At 41.5% G+C, this 18,515-nt stretch overlaps 1 protein-coding gene across 1 annotated transcript in view; it reads left to right on the forward strand.

Moving 5' to 3' along the window:
* The first annotated feature begins 285 nt into the window (after positions 1-285).
* Positions 286-18,515, forward strand: part of LOC143286823 (serine/threonine-protein kinase PLK1-like) — a 53,211-nt gene continuing 34,981 nt past the window's right edge. Inside the window, exons 1-5 of the mRNA XM_076594632.1 lie at positions 286-480; positions 2,959-3,066; positions 3,916-4,032; positions 9,043-9,260; positions 18,109-18,204. Coding sequence (XP_076450747.1) covers positions 370-480; positions 2,959-3,066; positions 3,916-4,032; positions 9,043-9,260; positions 18,109-18,204 — 650 coding nt within the window. The 5' untranslated portion in view covers positions 286-369. The remainder of the gene's footprint in view (positions 481-2,958; positions 3,067-3,915; positions 4,033-9,042; positions 9,261-18,108; positions 18,205-18,515) is intronic.

The raw sequence follows: 18,515 nt of genomic DNA on the forward strand, positions 1-18,515 counted from the left end.
ACAGATTGTGTGTAATTGTAGTTTCTTGGTGTGTAGCTTGCATGGATCTGATTTAGTAAGCCAAAAACGAGCAAAATACCTTTTGTAATATCCCATAAATACTTTAAAAAAAAGCAATAGGTACTTTGAGCAAATCCACCTGACCCCAGAGGTGAACAGTGGAAGTGCAAGAGAATCCTCTCCGCTAGGTGGCGGATTTATAGCCAATCACATTTCTTTATTGAAAATGTGTCCAATCACAGGATGTTTGAGTTCTTCTTCTCTGTAAGTGCTGAATTTGAATCGTGGTTGTCAAGAAACGTGAAGCGCAGAACTGCACGCTTTCATCCAGATGATTAATATATATATGAACTGTTTTGACTCAGAACAATGACAAGTGCAAATAAAAAGGATGAAACACGCGCAAGGGATATTATTCCCGATGTTATCACAGATCCATCCTCTGGGAAACGCTACGCGAAAGGTCGATTCCTCGGAAAGGTAAATCCATCAAAACGTGTTCAGTCATGAATTCCAGTTCATTTCAGTCCGACATATTGATTCGTGTTGCTTTTTTATGTCCTCAAAGTTCGTGTTTTATGCCACATGAATAAAAGTCAACGAGAAAGTTATTATTGACTATTGGTTGGAATGGATAAATGTTAAAAGTGTGCACAGAGATGTCCTAAACGGGCCTGAGTCCAGTACTATTCAGCAATTTTTGAAGCAGTCTTGTCACTCCCAACACGAGAATTTTATACAGACTCTCATCATTTACACTGATAAAGCTTTTCATCTGTCATCTGCACTGGCCCTGGGTTGGAAATAGTGTGTTTTATTATTTATTTTCTATTATAATCTAACTTGATTAGCTTTGCACACATATGCATGAAATTGGTAAAGTGCATTGAACTCTTGAGGAAAAAAAATCACGGTCTATTGTAGAGGAGCTGTTAGTAGCACGTCGATCGAAGATCGATGGATCGAAGATCGATGGCCAGCGCCGGCCATTATTTTCTTTTGGAGATCCAGAAAATTTGATGAAAACAATATCAAAAGTCAACTGACGTTTTTCCAGTTCATGGTTTATCAGATCCAACCACCCACTTAGCATCCTATGTTCTGGGACACATTTTAATACCAGTTTTCATCCAGTTGACAGTGCATACAGAGAAATTAATCATGACTTAAGTGTGATGGTAATTCTTACTTGTAATTTAGCATTAGATAAAATGAATGATATGACATCGCAAAATTTTGTCAAGTGTTGAACTCAAGAGTGGGTGATTGAAATAAAACCACATGTTACTGGACTCGCAAAAACAATTCCAAAAAAACCAGAACAATAGATTCAATACTAAAATGCACTGTAATATCCCAAATTATGATATATTTACAAATACCAATGAAAAGAGAGGTGTGGCCCTGTATGTACACAAATCCTTAAAAGCGCAAGAATGTCCTACATTAACAAATTTTACTTTTGAAGAAAGTGTATGGTGCCAATTTGAAAGTGCGAATGATGAGTTTTAATTGGGTGTATATACAAAAGTCTGCTACCACTTAAACATGAATTAAAACTTGTAAAATGAAGTCTGTGTCCCTATTTTTATTTTATTCTTTTTTTGTGTGTATGATTTCTAATAGATTATTACTGTTTGACCTGTATCAGTGGCAATTGCAGTATTGACCTGAACAGAAAAGAGCATGTTTCGATTTGCACAGTGATGGACTGTGTGATTACTTAGACTTCTAAAAATAACAAGCCATCTTTAATTGTTCCTCCTCTTTGTCATTTATTTTTTGTGTCTATTTGGAATATTCCATATTTGTATGTTTTTGAGTGGAAATGGGAGATCTGTTTTTATTTGTTTATCACTCAGATTATGATTTGATTTATTCAGAGCAGGCTTCCCAGTAATTATTCAGTGCTCATATGATGTGTATCATTGAAGTGCTATTTTATAAGTGAAGAGGACAGAAACAAAACATGTTGAAATATTAATTTATTTCTTTGTAGTATATACGATAGTCAGTCGTGTCTGACTATGACCATCAGAACAGCAGAGAAAGCAACTGCTGTTCGACTATTTGGGCTAGAATTTGATCATAGTGGAGAGTGTCTTGCCCAAGTTACATCACCACTCTCTCAGCCAAGAGGGTTTTAGGACAGTCGGCGTTGGGATGGTTCCCAAAGGCCAGCTAGCCCCCAAGGCTGCAGCACTAAGAGCCAGTGCAACTTTGCCTCCTAGTTTGAGAGTCATAGTAATTGTACAAAAATGGGTTAGCACATTTTAAAAGCTAAGCCAACTTGATGTCTTCAGTGACTAGGTAGGAAAATAAGACCTGAACTGCCACGCATGCAGGAAATATTTAAATCCTGATGGTGAACAGGCCTTGAATGAGGCCTCAAGTACCACAAGTTCAACTGTTCAAGAAAAGAAAATCCTTTGCGCAGGAAAACGCAATGTGGCAGGGAAATTGCAAGACACCATGCTAAGCTTGCCTGTTCAAATGAAAACTGAAAAACTGCAAGGCTGTTCAGAACAGTGAATGCTGTTTAACACACCAAATGGCTATAAACTATATCATTCTAAATAGTATGTCCTTTAATTAAAAAAGAAAAGAAAAAAAGAGGGTTCCAATATGTCTTCCACACATACGCCATACGGGAATAGATCAATTCAAATAGAGTGAACCAGACATTTTTTTTTTTACATATCGATTGCTTGTGCATGCACACTAACACACACACACACGCACAGAGAGAGAACAAACTCTTTAGAATGTGGAAAGTCTCTCTCTCTCTCTCTCTCTCTCTCTCTCTCTCTCACACACATTCTTTCACATACATGTGCACACTGACACAGAGTTGTACCAGAAGATTATGGCATTACACTGGTATATTTTTAATCTCTTCAAGGAAGGATCTGAGGATAAGAAACTTAAATAATGATCAAATGTGTTGTTTTTTTCCAGGGAGGTTTTGCAAAATGTTACGAGTTGACAGATTTGGACACAAAGGAAATCTTTGCAGGAAAAATTGTTTCCAAATCCCTGCTTGTAAAGCAGCATCAGAAAGACAAGGTAAGTAGTTGGGACTTGTGTTTACCAATTTAAGATTTAACTGAGATAAATATTTTATGTAGATTTGCTTTTTTTGGTATGAGAAGAATTAGCTGTGTCAGTGTAAACATAAATTATCTTATATATATATATATATATATATATATATATATATATATATATCAGGGTTCGTCATTAACATTTTTTCACATGAGCGCCTGCGCTCTAGTTTCAGAATTTTGATGAGCGCAAACTGAAAACTAAGAGCGCACACTAAAAACATAGAGCAACAAGTCTCAAACATAAATTCATTTTGATTTTGCACGGCCGCGAAATCGATCGTGTGCTCCACTTTTCTACTCTTCAAGTCTGAAGAGCGCTCTTTTGCATAGCCTCCCCTGATTCACTAGGCCTACTTCCGGTTGAACTGACAAAACGTAAACAGACGGCTTTCAAACTTCGGTAAATGCAAAACGATCGCGCTTTTGACTCTTCTTTGTGATGGACAATGGAATAACAATTTAGATACAGTAGTGTATGCTTATGTCTTTTCAAAATCAAGAGCGCAAGCGCTCTGAGTCAAGGAATTTTCCAGAGCGCAATTTGTTTTTTCAGAGCGTTCCGCTCAGCGCTCCCGTTAGTGACGAACCCTGTATATATATATTGTTGATGCTAATTCTAGTAATTGTAAAGTAAATCTGAAAGTTATGAAAAAGAATTTATAGAGTTAAGACTAAGAGTAAGATTAATTTTGCATTAATTTTTGTTGACATGCATGCTCTTTACTCTTAGGCTTAAGGGGAGAGTACTATAGATATTCTGTTTCTCTGTGCATGGCAGTGTTCTTAATTTGATTGTTCTCTGTTGCAGATGTCTCAAGAAATTGCTATTCATCGCAGCCTGAGTCACAAACATGTAGTCAATTTCCATTCATTTTTTGAAGATCCAGACAATGTCTACATACTCCTAGAACTTTGCAGACGTCGAGTGAGTTACAACATTTGATTTTTTGTGGAAAGTATTGTTGGCAAAATTTCTTTTTAATTTATAATTTATGTTTCAATGATTTATGTGTATATATATATATTATATATATATATATATACCTTAAATTTTGGCCTGTAAGTTGGTATTTGCTATTTAGATCTGGGATCTATAGCTGAAGTACTAGTGGCAAAGATTCATCTCCATTAAGAGCAGAAAATGTTTTGTTTAATACCAGATTTTAGGCTTATAGAAAACACTGTTCTTTATTTTGTGTGTTAATATGCCATTTAAGAAAAAAAAGAGGTAATATTGACCCTGCTGAATGAAACATTGGTGATTCCTGCACTTGTTGGGGTTTATAAACATTTTTTTTCCAGTCAACTTCAGGAGGGCTTCACCCATCACCGCCCCCCCCCCACCCCCCGACCCCCCACCCCCCCACCCCAACCCCCCTTACCCTCAGTGAAGGGTTTTCACAGCCTTGAAGCCCCCTGCCCCCTCTCCCCCATTCCCCCTCCCAGCTACTGTACACTTTTTAGATTCAGTCCCTCACATCCCTGAATTTGATGCAGAACACATTTTTAACAATCATTTTTTCCAGGTCTCTTTTTTTCCCCATTAAGTTATGTCATGATTCCTTCACTGGAAAAAGTATGTGTCACAAGTGACTCTTGAACACAGTTGGAGGCCCTGCCTCCCTTGTTTTTTCGTTTCTTTGGGGGTGGTGGTAATGTTTGCCTTCCAGTTGCAGAGGAGCAATACTTAAATAGTAACAGTCATATATTTTAGTTTAAAAGTTCAGTTGCAATTGTTCTGCAGAGAGTGAGAGAAACCTGGAAAAAGACTTCTGTTAGGTAGCGGCAGCCCCCATGGCCGATGCCGGGAAACCTATGAACGCCTAAAAAATTGACTAATTTTGAAGTGCATTTTCTCAAATTTGATTTCATTTTGTGAAAAACTATCCAACTGAAATAATTATTTATCATCCATATTTTTAATTTTTTATTGTGTTTGCTTTATACAGTGCGTAATGAGTTCGCGGATGGAAGAAAAAGAAGTGTACTGTAACGCGAAATAGCGATCCTTGTTCAATGGCGGCCGGCGTCTTTCTGAGCACGACACAGTTAGTTTCAACCACATTGTGGAAAAAATCGCATCCGTTGTTTTCCATTCATTGGTTACTGTTCGAAAAACTGGGAGCCGTGAAAGGCGAAAGTTCAAGGAGAACTTTCGTGTGTTTTTTTCCAAGCCTTGGGCGAAGTAGGGTAGTTAGATCTGAGCGCAAAGTTACGGGAATTTTTCGGCTATCTTTCAACGCCTTGTGCAGTTCGAAAATGAAATCTGACCCTACGCGATACTGTATGAGCGGTAAAGAGCATTTTCTACTGATTTCAATGGTATCCGAAACGAAGATTTTTGATCCATGGTCAATTTGCTCAAGCGATTCAAAAGCAGGTACCCCTCTTCGTCAGTTGCGTCGGCCCAATCAACATTCGACACAGGAGAGCGGCACTTCATCTAACACAAAAATGGCATTGTTTCTCCAGAAAATCTTAAGTTTCATCGGTAAGTTTTATAATATTTTTGAAAACAAATGTCTTTAGCACTTTCATGCACAATATTGAGCTGAAATTCTTTGAATCAGGATTTTGATCGATGTCAGTAACTGGGCAGCTTGGATCTGTTTCATCAGTGTTTTCGTAACGTGACACCGTGTTTCAATCGGAACACGATTTATTTTTTTCTGAGTAAAACACACAAAAACTATTGATACAGAATGAAAAATGGACATGTTAAAACAGAGCCCATGAATTCCAATTACTAATATTTGATTGATTTTTGCTTTAGTAAGCAAAATATTACCTGGGTCTAAAACCGGAAGTGCTCGGGACAGCATTAGCGTCATCTGCTACAGACTCGGTGAGTGTTAAGTGAGTAAAAAAAATTGTAATGTGGTTTCTTTTTCCGTAAGATGAGCATTTCATTCAACATCACACAAAAGTCTGATAGTCTGATATTATAGTTGCTTTTTGCTTCGATAGCTGTGAAACTTTATATTAATATATACAGACAGATAGTTACTATGCTCTCACATTCCAAAAAGAACAAGAACACCAATTTATACTAACCCCCCCCCCCCCCCCCCACCTCTGCAAACTTCACTTTAATAATTTGCTGAAAGTTGTATAATCATTCCCCTCACTTGTCTCTGAGTATCATCCACCAATGGGAAGTAGAGGGGAGGGGGTTGTCAATGGTTGTGGCAAACTTGGCACTGAGCCAAACCATTGACCACTTGCTCCAGCTTAGAATCCCTGACTGCTGACCCACCACCTCCTCCCTCCAGTCATCCCCTCCCCCATTTCTTTCCTGTCAGTGGAGTAGGTGTGTGTGTGTGAGTGAGAGAGAGAGAGAGAGAGAGCGCAAGTTTGCATTTGCACATGTATGCTTGTGAGTATGTGTATGTATGTCTGAGTATGAAAAAAGTGTAATGTGAAGAGATATATGATTAATTTGAACAGTGCAGTCAACATCCTGTTTCTTAAAAAAATTAACACCAATTTTTAACAAACTAAAATTAGTAAAAAGAAAATCAGTACAATAATACCCATAGCCTAAGCTGCACTCAGGTTAAGTCAAACTATATAACACTATCTGGGATCCAGCAATTAAGAGTATAACGTGTGTGTGTGTGTGTGTGTTCATGTAACCCATGATATACTATGCATCTCGACTGCATGAAACAGGAAACAAAGAGATAATTCATGAAATGATAAAATGCAAAATACCATGCACATATTGTGAATGAAATATTCACTTTGATATATATATATATATAAGACATGCATTCTCACATACACACACAAATAAAGGTGAGTACACAAAATATATATATCAAAGAATAAGATACTAAGTATGATGTGCATATTAACAATAAAATATTCAATATTTAGTAATCATATATACCTAGGACATTAAGTAATACATTCATCTCAATCATGAAATGTAGTACCCTGAAGTGGAAATATTTGAGTACATAATCGCATGCAACAAAGACACATAAGTTGAACAGTACATGTAGATGGCAAAGCTCTTGTCAGCAACTGGAAAGGACAGACCCCCAAAACTTCAGCCTCAGTTGCCAAAGCATAAGTTATTGCTGCAATTTGAGTTATTGTGTGAAAGGTAAATGCAGCCAAATAGTTCAGTGCAGTGAATTTTGTGTTGCTGTTGAATGCATACTTACCTGTCAGTATGCCATTTTATAATTCTGTTATCACAGTGTTTTCCTCCCACTCAAAACACACAGAAATTGACAAAATCCTAAACATATAATATTAAACTGAGAGCTCTGTTTTTGGTTGTATGTTTTAAATTGAATATAACATTTGTTCTTTCTTATGAGCTGATCTGTGTATCTAACATGTTGCAGAAAGGGCTACTCATGGCAGGGCATGCAAGACCTATTCAATGATCCAAAAAGGCCAGTATGAACAGCTCAGGTAGCGAGCAGTATGTTATTGCTGATGCCAGGAAACCTGTGAGTGCCAAAAAAGAAATTTTTTGGTGTGCATTTTCTCTCTTGTGAATCAAATGCCATTTTGTGAAGAAATAAAGATGCATCATCCACCTTTTATTTCTTATTTATTGTGGTTCTTCTACAATGAAATGCATGACTGGGTTCATGGATGGAAGAAAAAGCTAGAGAGCTGAAAGAAAACAGATTCATATATCTGTCATTTTTGCTAGCAACTTAAGTAATATTTGCTCCCTCTTGGGAACCTTTGTTGTGGAATGCCCCATCAACCTACCCATTCTGTATAATGCTCTCAAGTTGCATTTGTTTAAAAATTTGCAGTTATTTTGCAGAAGCTGATCAGTCAAGACCACTGGTAACTTATTGTGGCTGTAACTTCAATATTTTTTCAAAAACAAAAATTTTGAAGAAGTCTCATCCACAACGTGCACACTTATTTATGAGGAAATCGGGTATCATTCCTTTTCTGCCAACTTTAGATGAAAGCTTTAAGATTGATTTTAATTTATTTTGAAAGCTGACATTTCACTTAATACACACACAAAATTTCCAGGTCCTACTTGTGACAGTTACTGAAATATTCATCTTTGCAGCATGCTACCCCAATAAACAGTCTTTTTTCCGCTGGTCAAATTGAAGATTTTTCAAAGTTTGAGACTCTGATACTTAAAATTCAGTAAATTATCCTGCCTGAAAAAAATTCAGTGCACTTTTTGTGATGTATTCTGCAAGGTATTTTATTATGAAATGCAACTGTCTATTCTTTTCAGTGCTGTAGACCTTCAAAGTTGCTATTCTGTGCAGATTGACATGTCTTGATTTTCTATTTCCCCCTACTTTGACAGGCATATTTTCCAATTTCTTTGCTGCTGAAGTGTTATTTTTTTCTTGTGCAATATGCTATTATCATATGGTTTTTAGAAGTATATGAGTTTTCATAACAGTATCATCATGGACAGTACAGTATGACTGTGAAAATGTGAAAATATTAAGTACTAACAGCATGTATGCATCGTCACATCTTTAAAATGGAATATCTTCAGAACCAGTCAAGATATTCACTTACTTTTTTTTTGGTTTTTCTTATATTGTCATGTTGTTTGCCAAAAATCACATTTCAGTCATTGTAATGAATATTTAATTTTTCACTGCCGCCACCTACTTCTATTATGACCAATTTAAAAAAAAAACTAAGTCAAGTGACTGACTTGCTGACACATGGATGGGCAGTTTCAAATTTGTGTGTATCAGTGACTTATGGGACCGCAAACCTAAAATTCTGGTTTGAAACTTGAATTAAATGCACTGCAAGACGTGTCAGAAACAATATAGTGCTTTGATTATTAACATAGAAGGGTCACTATGAAGTGGTTTATCCTTTCTGCCCACCCTACTACCCACCAACTTAACTACTAAACTAGTTTTAGTGGTCTGTGTTTTTAAGCCTAAATGTTTTCTTTACCAATGTGCAGTCCTTGATGGAACTCCACAAGAGACGGAAGGCCGTGACAGAACCAGAAGCGCGCTATTTTGTAAAGCAGATAATTGGTGCTTGTCAGTACCTTCACAACAACAAAGTGATTCATCGTGATCTGAAACTTGGCAACCTGTTTATCAATGATGAGATGGACATCAAAATTGGAGATTTTGGTCTGGCGACACGCCTTGACTATGATGGTGAACGCAAAAGGTATGTCTGATTGTAAACAAGTTTCAGCTGAAATTCAGGCATCCTTCCTGAGAGGGGGGTATACCACTGTGGTGCGGCACCACCCATTTTTCCTGTTTCTTTGCATGTGCTCATTTCCATGGGAATGTTGTTTTTTTAACCTTCTTCGTTCGTAGGTTGCAACTTCCACGTTCACTTGTACGTACACGAGTGGGTTTTTACATGTATGACTATTTACCCCACCATGTAGGCAGCCATACTCCGTTTTTGTGGGTGTGCATGCTGGTTATGTTCTTGTTTTCATAAACCCCCAAATGCTGACATGGATTACAGGATCTTTAACGTGCGTATTTGATCTTCTGCTTGCTTTGGGTATACACTTGAAGGGGTTCAGGCACAAGCAGGTCTGCACATATATTGACCTGGGAGATTGGAAAAATCTCCACCCTTTACCCACCAGGTGCCGTTACCAAGATTTGAACCCGGAACCTCAGATTGAAAGCCCAACGCGTTAACCACTCGGCTTTTGGGCCTGTAATTTTTTTTTAATTACACATACTTAACTGTGACCCAACTAATGCAGACTCCGGCAGGGGTCTGACATTCCTGTCCTGTGCAAACTACTATCCGCCTATGCGGAGAAAACGAAAGTACTACGGCCGATAACCTCCCGGAAGTAGGTAACCTCCCCTTTGTCCTGCTAGCTAGCGCCCTCTTTTTCCAGCAGCCATCATGACTCCTGTTCCTGTGCACTTCATACGGCTAAGTTTTTTTTCGTATTTTCTGCCTGTCTGTCGATTCTCTGGCGTTCTTGTTTGTTGTCAAATTATGTCTCCAACCAGGTCACATAATTATGTAGCTCGATTGGGGAATCGTGCTAAAATTAAGGCGCGATCACAATCGATTCGCTGACACTCTGGGCCGTCTACTCCTGGCCCTCTCAACAACGCCAACCCGCCGCCTCCTCCACTTCCTCCGCTCCCTCTGGTCAACTCCAGACCTCCACCACCTCCTACACCTCCTTTGGTGACTTCTAGAGGTTTGTTGCCACACACTCGGGTCAGTGTTGCCTTTAATGTCATTTTTATTGTTCCGCAAATGCACTCGATGCGATGTGTGTTTTCTCGGCCCTGCCAGTCAGCAGTGTACGAGTCAACCTCCTCTATCTCTTTACCCATACCCACAGTTGCACCAGTGGAATGTGCCACAATCCCTTTGGGGAAACACACACACAAAAAAAAAAAAAAATGGCAGCTTGTTTTGGATCCGCACGTTAGACTGGGCCCTATGTGTGATGCGTCCGTGGTGGCAGCCGTGACATTGGATCATGCGACCCCCCACGCGGCATGCCTCGACCGTCTCGGATCCATTGGCAACTGAGGCGCGTAGGGATGCCCTCCCCTGGTGTAGGGAGGAAGGTGGACAACTAGGGGACACGCTTGCATACGTGTGCACCCCCCTCCTCGTCCGGAGCACCCAATCCAAGGGAGGCAACCCCTGCTTCGGCACCCTTGCCGGTGACCGCCGCAGTTATTTCCCTTGCACCGGCACTGCTCCTCGCCTATAGTTCGGGTGCGTGCACGGTCCCACCAAGCTATGCGGTGATGACCCCATCTGCCTCACCGCCGCTTGCTGCTGTTTCCTGTCCACTAATGGCATCTCAGTAAGCTGCTCAACCAAACAATCAACAACTCATCGCTAATTTGCTGCTGCAGTTATGCACCAACATGCTTCCCGGTGCCACACCTTGTGCCTGCACCGCCCCTTGCCCACAGAGCAGGCACGTGCACGCCCCATTTGAACTTCGGCAGTGCTGGATTCTTCTGCCCCATTGCCTAACTCTGCTGTTACCCAGACTAATATCGGCACTTTCATGTTGGAGTGTCTCTTAATAACTCGATCCTGCCTCTCGGCAGTGCTCGGGCCGATCTTGTCTATCCCTTTATCCGTCAACACACAACAGCTGAATGTCAGTCCTCTCGCAGGAGCTATTCGCGAGAATGGACCGCTGTTGAGCGACAGGGGGATGCATATCCCACGGCAAGCTGACGGACTTGTCACCCCCTCGTCCACGACCCCCATAACACTGGGTTACGGCGCTGTCATGCCACATGCCCCGACCGTCTCGCGTCCGATGGCTACCGATTCGGGTTGGGATGCCCACAGCACTAAGGGACATTATACTTATTCCCCTTGCGGCTGTTTTCGCCTGTGTCGGTTATGGTGGCATCGAATCACGGACTCTCACACGCAGCATGACACTCCTCCCTCTACAGCGAGGACATGTCGCACCAGGGGATATGTGCTCTAAAGACACCATCTTTTTTGACAATTATCGGCGCAAAGGGAGGCAACTCCGCATTTGTAATCTAGGCGGTTGAAGCTGTAGTTACTTTCGCCGACACAGCACATCACTCCTGCCCCCCGTGCTGTCCACCAATGATGTTTTCTTTCGGTTTCTCATTGGGTCCTGATGCCCAGTCATGGACTTTACACATCTTTGCATAGCAACTGCACCCTTCTTGCTGTTTCTCAGGCTATTGGCCACTGAACTTTGGGGTTCTTCATCCCCCCACACTTGCGCACAGTCCTCTGCAGGCAACCATCCCTATTACCATTGTCTTCCAGTTATACACATTAACAGGAAATAAACCACAATATTTCCCCTTCTATTCTTTTTATAAAAAAAAAAAAAAAAGTGTGTATATATATATATATATATATATATATATATATATATATATATATATACATACCATATCTTGCTATATTTAGACACATTTCTATTTACACTTATAAATGTATACTTATCCCTCGGTATACACGTGTGTGCGCTTACGGGATAGGTTCATACGACTTTCGTGTTACATGTACAATTTTATTTCTATCTCTATTCATAGACATCTGTTCATTGAGATTCCCTACATAGCAATATAGACACACTTGTAATTGCATCATTCTGTTCACATGCCCAGATCTCTCTGTGTCTACATACTAGCACTTTATTCATATGCGTATGTACATCTCATATATATAGGTGCATACACAGATGCCTTCCCATTACGGATTATGCACACTTACCCATTTCTTGGGTATATCTGTGCACGCTACACGTTAGCTTACACAGCCGTTTATTTCTCGTGACTAGATCTCTTGTCTTGTCATTGGCATATTCCTGACATCATCACTTGAGTTGATGGAAGTTTATAATCCCATTGCACATATATGTATTCATTTTCATAAATTCATCCCTACCTCGCTTTCGGAGGACGACTGCACTTACAGACAAAACTGCCTCATTCATACTTGAATGTATGCTTCTTCACATATCAGTAGTGGCTGGTCCTTAGGGACCCACACACACTCCCTTCCCACCCACAGGGCTAGGGATGCCCTCTCTTGGTGCATGGAGGGACAAGGCAACCCAACTCATTCGCTTACAAGAATCACCCACAGGGCTAGAGATGCCCTAACCTGGTACAAGGAGGGATGAGGCAGTCCAACTTAGAGGTGCCACTCCGGACACGCATGCCCTTCATTCTTTCCAAGTTTTAGTGGGCCCCAAAACTGCCCACTGGGCAGGAGACAATCACCCTAAGTCCATCTCTTACACTCCTCACCAGTAGCAGAAGGCCTGGGTAATAATTGTTTCCCTCTACACTCGGGAGAATGGCATATTGACGAGGACGGATGCATCTCACAAAGCACAACGAACCGTTCATTACCCACAGGGGCGTACCTTTCTGCCCACTCATACCGACACGGCAGAGGCTGCATTCAAGCACATTAGTTCGCCCCATCACCTTGCTTGAACAGAGATCCAGCATCAATGTTTCAAACAATTGGCGTTCGAAAGCACTTTCTGCACTTGGTCTTCCCTGCCCGATCCTTTCAGCCTCAACACACAACCACTGTTGTGGTTACAGAGGGGCATTCCTTGTCAAGCACGGTCTTTCCAACGAGACACTTCCAGGGGTTTCTAGCCTAGGCAGGCTATCCCATCATGGAGCCCCAGCCTTCAGTCAAGGGCCTGTCAGAGGATGACTTTGTTGTCACTTCGGAAGTAAGCACCATGTCTTTCAGACACATGGCTGCTCCACAAGACCCCATCATCTCCTTCTGGCCCCCTTACATTTCAACATAACCTGCATGGTGGACACTTTCATCCCTCAAGCACACAGCAGCTGTTTCCTGATTTACCCATGCTGACTGGTGTCCTCCTAGGACCAGTATATGATAATCAGTCGTATACGACAATGACCATCAGATCAGCAGAGCAGGCAACTGCTGTCCTGACTATTCGGGCTGGGATCTGATTATACAATTTATAGTACAGAGTGTTGTGCCCATGTTGCATCCCCAGTCCCTCGGTCAAGAGGGCCCTTGGACTCACCATTGAGACGGATCCCCAAGGCTAGTTAGCCCTCAAGGCTACAGCACTAAGTCCCAGTGCACTTTAACTTCTAGTCTGAGAGACTTAGTCCTTCATGAAAGATTAAGTTGCTAATGATTTCACTTTGCAATTCAGAAACCGCTGATAATCCAGCTCTCACTTTTCTGTTGGCCATCCTGAAAACGCATGTCAGATCAGTGATTTGATGTAAATGGCCAGTACAACTCATCTAGAGCCAATTTCCTCCATCCCAGACTTAGTGCGCACCACACACAGCCAGAGGCCTGTCATGGATCCGGTCCCCTTTCTCACTAAAGAACTTTCAGCAAAAATTTTCCCCATGGAAACCCTCTTCCATTAGGAATTCCACCACAGAATGAGACTCAGTGACCTGCGGGGACGTGAAGTGCACTCCCACAGCCTGATCCAACCCAGCCATTGACTGCCGACAACTTTCTGCAGGTTGCTCCAACACGCCACACAGGTAGAGAAGCCACCAAGCCTTCGTGATGGTACCTACCTGGGCAATTACACAGCCTTGTCCCAGAGACACCAGGGACCTCAAGTCTCTTGTTGGCAAATGTCTGCCCTTCTGTGCATATGCAACATGCCAGTACTGTCTTTTTTGGGAACGACAGAAAAGTTGGGGGGGGGGGGGGGGAGCGCCTATCGCCTGTCAGCTCTCATGGAGGAGCTCTACAGATCTGGCTGTCACGCCTAAGGCAAGCCCAACATGGGGGCTTACCTCTGTCTCGTGCCACAGTTTCTTCTAAACACATATACCACTTCCACTATCAGCCCGCAACCGATGTGGAATCATCAGATCAAACCACATGTGCACCTCCTTGCATTGACGCTGAACCGCGCTCAAGTGAGACAACCCTATAGGGTATGTGTTTCCTTCCCTTCCTTTGATTTGAAGGGCTCTCAGTAAAGTGTGGGTTCAACACACCGACCCGATTTTCTTTGCGCTATGTTTATCAGCACAGCTGTGGTCCACAGACCTCTCCCACAATACAGCTGAAGACCTCAGTCCTATCGCTTTAGGGATGATAGCTCAAGAGGTGTTGCCTCCGCAGTGGTCACCCAACAGGCCATCGCAGTGCACTGGCGATAGAACAGAAAGATTGAGACTTGATGCCTCCTCAGCCAGAGCACATGAAGTCAGAGCATGGTCCTCTTCTCTTGCCTTAGTGCACTCAGCACGGCTGCAAGACATCATGGATGCTGCATACTGGAAAAACCCTGCTACCTTCATTGACTTCTACCTGAGAGACGTCGCACGCTTGCGGGATGATGGCTCAAGAGGCATCACTTCTGTGGTAGTTGCACAACAGGCCATCGCAGCACACAGACAGTAGAACAGGCGAGCCCTCCACCTTGTCGCGCTATTCTGCACTAGTTGGGTCACGGTTAAGTATGTGTAATTAAAAGGAAATTTTCTATCTAAAATTACGTTTAAATAACATACTTACCGTGACCCAAATTTAAGACCCTCCCGTCCTCCCCGCTTCCTGTTCTCCCTGCTCGCTGCGCTGGTAATGGCATATTGCCGTCAGAGGGGGCTAGCTAGCGGGTCAAAGGGGAGGTTACCTACTTCCGGGAGGTTATCGGCCGTAGTACTTTCGTTTTCTCCGCATAGGTGGATAGTAGTTTGCACAGGACAGGAATGTCAGACCCCTGCCGGAGTCTGCACTAGTTGGGTCACTGTAAGTATGTTATTTAAACGTAATTTTAGATAGAAAATTTCCTTTTTAACCAGTTTTTGGTGTCATTTACTGTACCATGTCAAACTGATGTAAACCAGGCCCATCTGTTTGCTCCTTCATCCAAAAATTTTTGCGGCAACTCAGTGATAAGATGTCTTACCATTAGACTGCCGTCTCCTCGCCAATGAAACGCCATTCCCAGCAGGAAGTAAATAATTATCTCAATGGTGGCCATTTTTTAGGTAAGTGACATATCGATTTGCTCTGTCTTTGCCAACCTTTTATGCATTAGAAATGTTATTTTCATGCATGTTTGTTGTTTGTCATGGCTTTCTGGGATGTTTTCATCTTGGGATTCATATATCTTATATCATTTGCATCTGTTTGTGATGTTTGATTCATTGTTTTGTTTTCCTCCTCCTCCTCCTCACTACAGTATCCTGTGGTCATTGCCGACTGTTCCTGACATTTCTTTGTTCTTCTGTTGTTCTTACAGACTCGCCGCAATACTTGGGAATAACTTGTCCCCATCACAGAGCATCGCTAACCATTCCGGCGATTGCCAAACCCGTGAGGTTGGGATAGTGCTCTTAAGGAGACTATCTTAGGTCCCGGGCCCCAAATGTTTCCTGTTTGTGATTGAGCCAATGTCTTTGTTATTAGTTTGTAGATGCATTGAGGTAGGATTGCTCAAACTCATAACATGGTCAGGAATGGGACTGTGGGGGATTTGAGTTCAGGCCTGACCCCAAGTTATCCCAAGTGGAGGGTGGTTTGGTTGAGGGATGTGCCCCTACTGTGCCTGGTATTGAGCTGTCAGCAAGACACATAGGGGTAGTATCAACCTCAGCAGGCGCTCATTGCAGGTTCAAAAGCGTCCTACACTTGGAGTGGACCCTACACAAGGGCACCCTGCAGGGGGTGTGTTTAGGGTCTGCACAGAGGGTGGTTCTCTTTGCCATAGGGTCGACAGAAGACCCTGATTTTTGTCACACTGGTTTCAGACGCTGAAACTTGGGCAGTGCATGTTTTTTCTCTGGGCTAGAGCAAGCTGACCGCTTACGCTTTTCCTTCTTCCCAGCCCCGCCCTAGATGGTTGGATTTTTTTGAAAGCCGGTGGGAATGCCTACAGATGTGAGCCAAAGGCATTTTCAGTTCCTTTGCTGCTGGATTCCGAGATCTCAGAAGGTTGGCGCTGTTGCAACTCCAGCCACAATTCAGCAGTCTGTGCCAGGATTTGGAGGTGGCCTTTTGCCATTTGGAGATTCTCATCAATTTTCACCTCAGGGAAGTCTGTTTGCTCACGGCAGATGGTTCTCAGTGGTCTCCTTTCTCGCAGTAAACTCAACTCACTGTTACAAGGTCTCCCCATGTGAACAAGGTGGCAGTGCCCTCCTCCATTTACTTTGAATTCTGCATCAGTTTGACATGGTACAGTATATCCTATATGACACCAAAATGAGGAGTTCATATTATACTCCCAGTTTGATTAAATATACTTACCATGTCAAACTCAGTGCCTGCCTGTCCGTCCAAATGGTTCTTGCCATACTTCACACGTGGTATTTCTTTGCTGGCCATTGAAATTATTATTTACCTCCTGCCAGGAATGGCTTTTCATTGGCTAGCATACGGCAGTCTAATGGCTAGATGCCTTACCACTGAGTTGCTGCGAAAATTTTTGGCTCAGAAGAGCAAAGATAGGCCTGGTTTGCATCAGTTTGACATGGTAAATATATTTAACCAAACTGGGAGTATAATACAAACTCCTCATTTTTATTTTATTCTTCTATTTTTTAATTTTATTTAATTTTATTTTTTTACAGATTTGGGAGAAAAAGAAAACAACCCTCCATCTTAAAAAAAAAAAAGAGAAAAAAAAGTCAGTTATGGTGGTAAAGTGACAGAAAAAAGAAAATAAGCCTGCTGTTAGATTAAAAGAATTTTTTTTTTAATGTTATTTCTTTTTTTGTATGGATACTTTCCAAGATATTAGACTTACTGGTATCAACTGAGAAGTATCCTAAAAAGACTTTATGGACACTTGAAAATGTAAAAGTTGTGTTTATTGCCAGTGACATTTTGAAACGGGCACAGCAACTGTGCAGGGAAAGACAAAACTTGAGGTCACCCTGAGACAGAGAGTGAATAATCATCATCAAAGCCCCAGTTGTGGCCCACTGATAATGTGCATGATCAGGAAGTGAGTGCTTGGACAAGGATTTTTACTCCCCTCTCTATAAGACCATGAAATTCAGAATGGTCTGGTGGTGTGGATGCCAGCTAGTCTTTCAGATGAAGTCATACATGATACACTGGTCCCATTGTGCAGCATGCACTTAATGCACATAAAAGAACCCACAGCAACCAAACATTGCCAGGGCTAAATTTTGTTAAAGTAAAAAACAACAACAAACAAACAAAAAAAACCCCTAAAACTGATCCATTTTGATAGTAAAACAAATACATGCTTTTAAGTTTCACTCAGGAAAAAGAAAGGAAGAAAAATGCTGCTGTACTGTGGCAGCACACTCCCCAGGGAGAGAGCAGCCCAAATTTCACAGAAATATGTTGTAACGAAGATACTAATGCTACAGATAAATCAGTATTTGATTACCAATGACTTTTTTCACTTCTTTTTTGATAAACTGATCGAAGCTGATTTATGGACTTTTTTTGCATTGTAATTTGTATGGAAGACACTTTACAATTCATATATTAATCTTGAAAACATTGTTTTGTTATAGATTGGTTTGCTTTGTTACAGGACACTTTGTGGCACACCTAACTACATAGCCCCTGAAGTTCTGGGCAAGAAAGGCCACAGTTATGAGGTGGATGTGTGGTCACTGGGATGCATTGTGTGAGTTGGTTCCCTTTTCTGCACAGCATTCTCCTCGGTCCACTTTCCAAAACCATTAAATAAAAAACAATATGGTTTGTTATCTACTGCTGACAAGTTGTAATTATTCTATTAATAATATATATATATATATATATATATATATATATATATATATATATATTATATGTTTATAAGTAGGATAGATATCAATTTGAATGTCTCGGTCTCAGTTATTCAGGCAGCAAAAAATGTTTCTTCATTATAGGTTGTCTCCAGAACTGGGGCATGGTTATGTGACATGAACCCTGAAAAATCAAGCTGATTGAATC

This window comes from Babylonia areolata, chromosome 10 (genome assembly GCF_041734735.1).
Source record: "Babylonia areolata isolate BAREFJ2019XMU chromosome 10, ASM4173473v1, whole genome shotgun sequence".
NCBI classification, from domain to species: domain Eukaryota; kingdom Metazoa; phylum Mollusca; class Gastropoda; order Neogastropoda; family Buccinidae; genus Babylonia; species Babylonia areolata.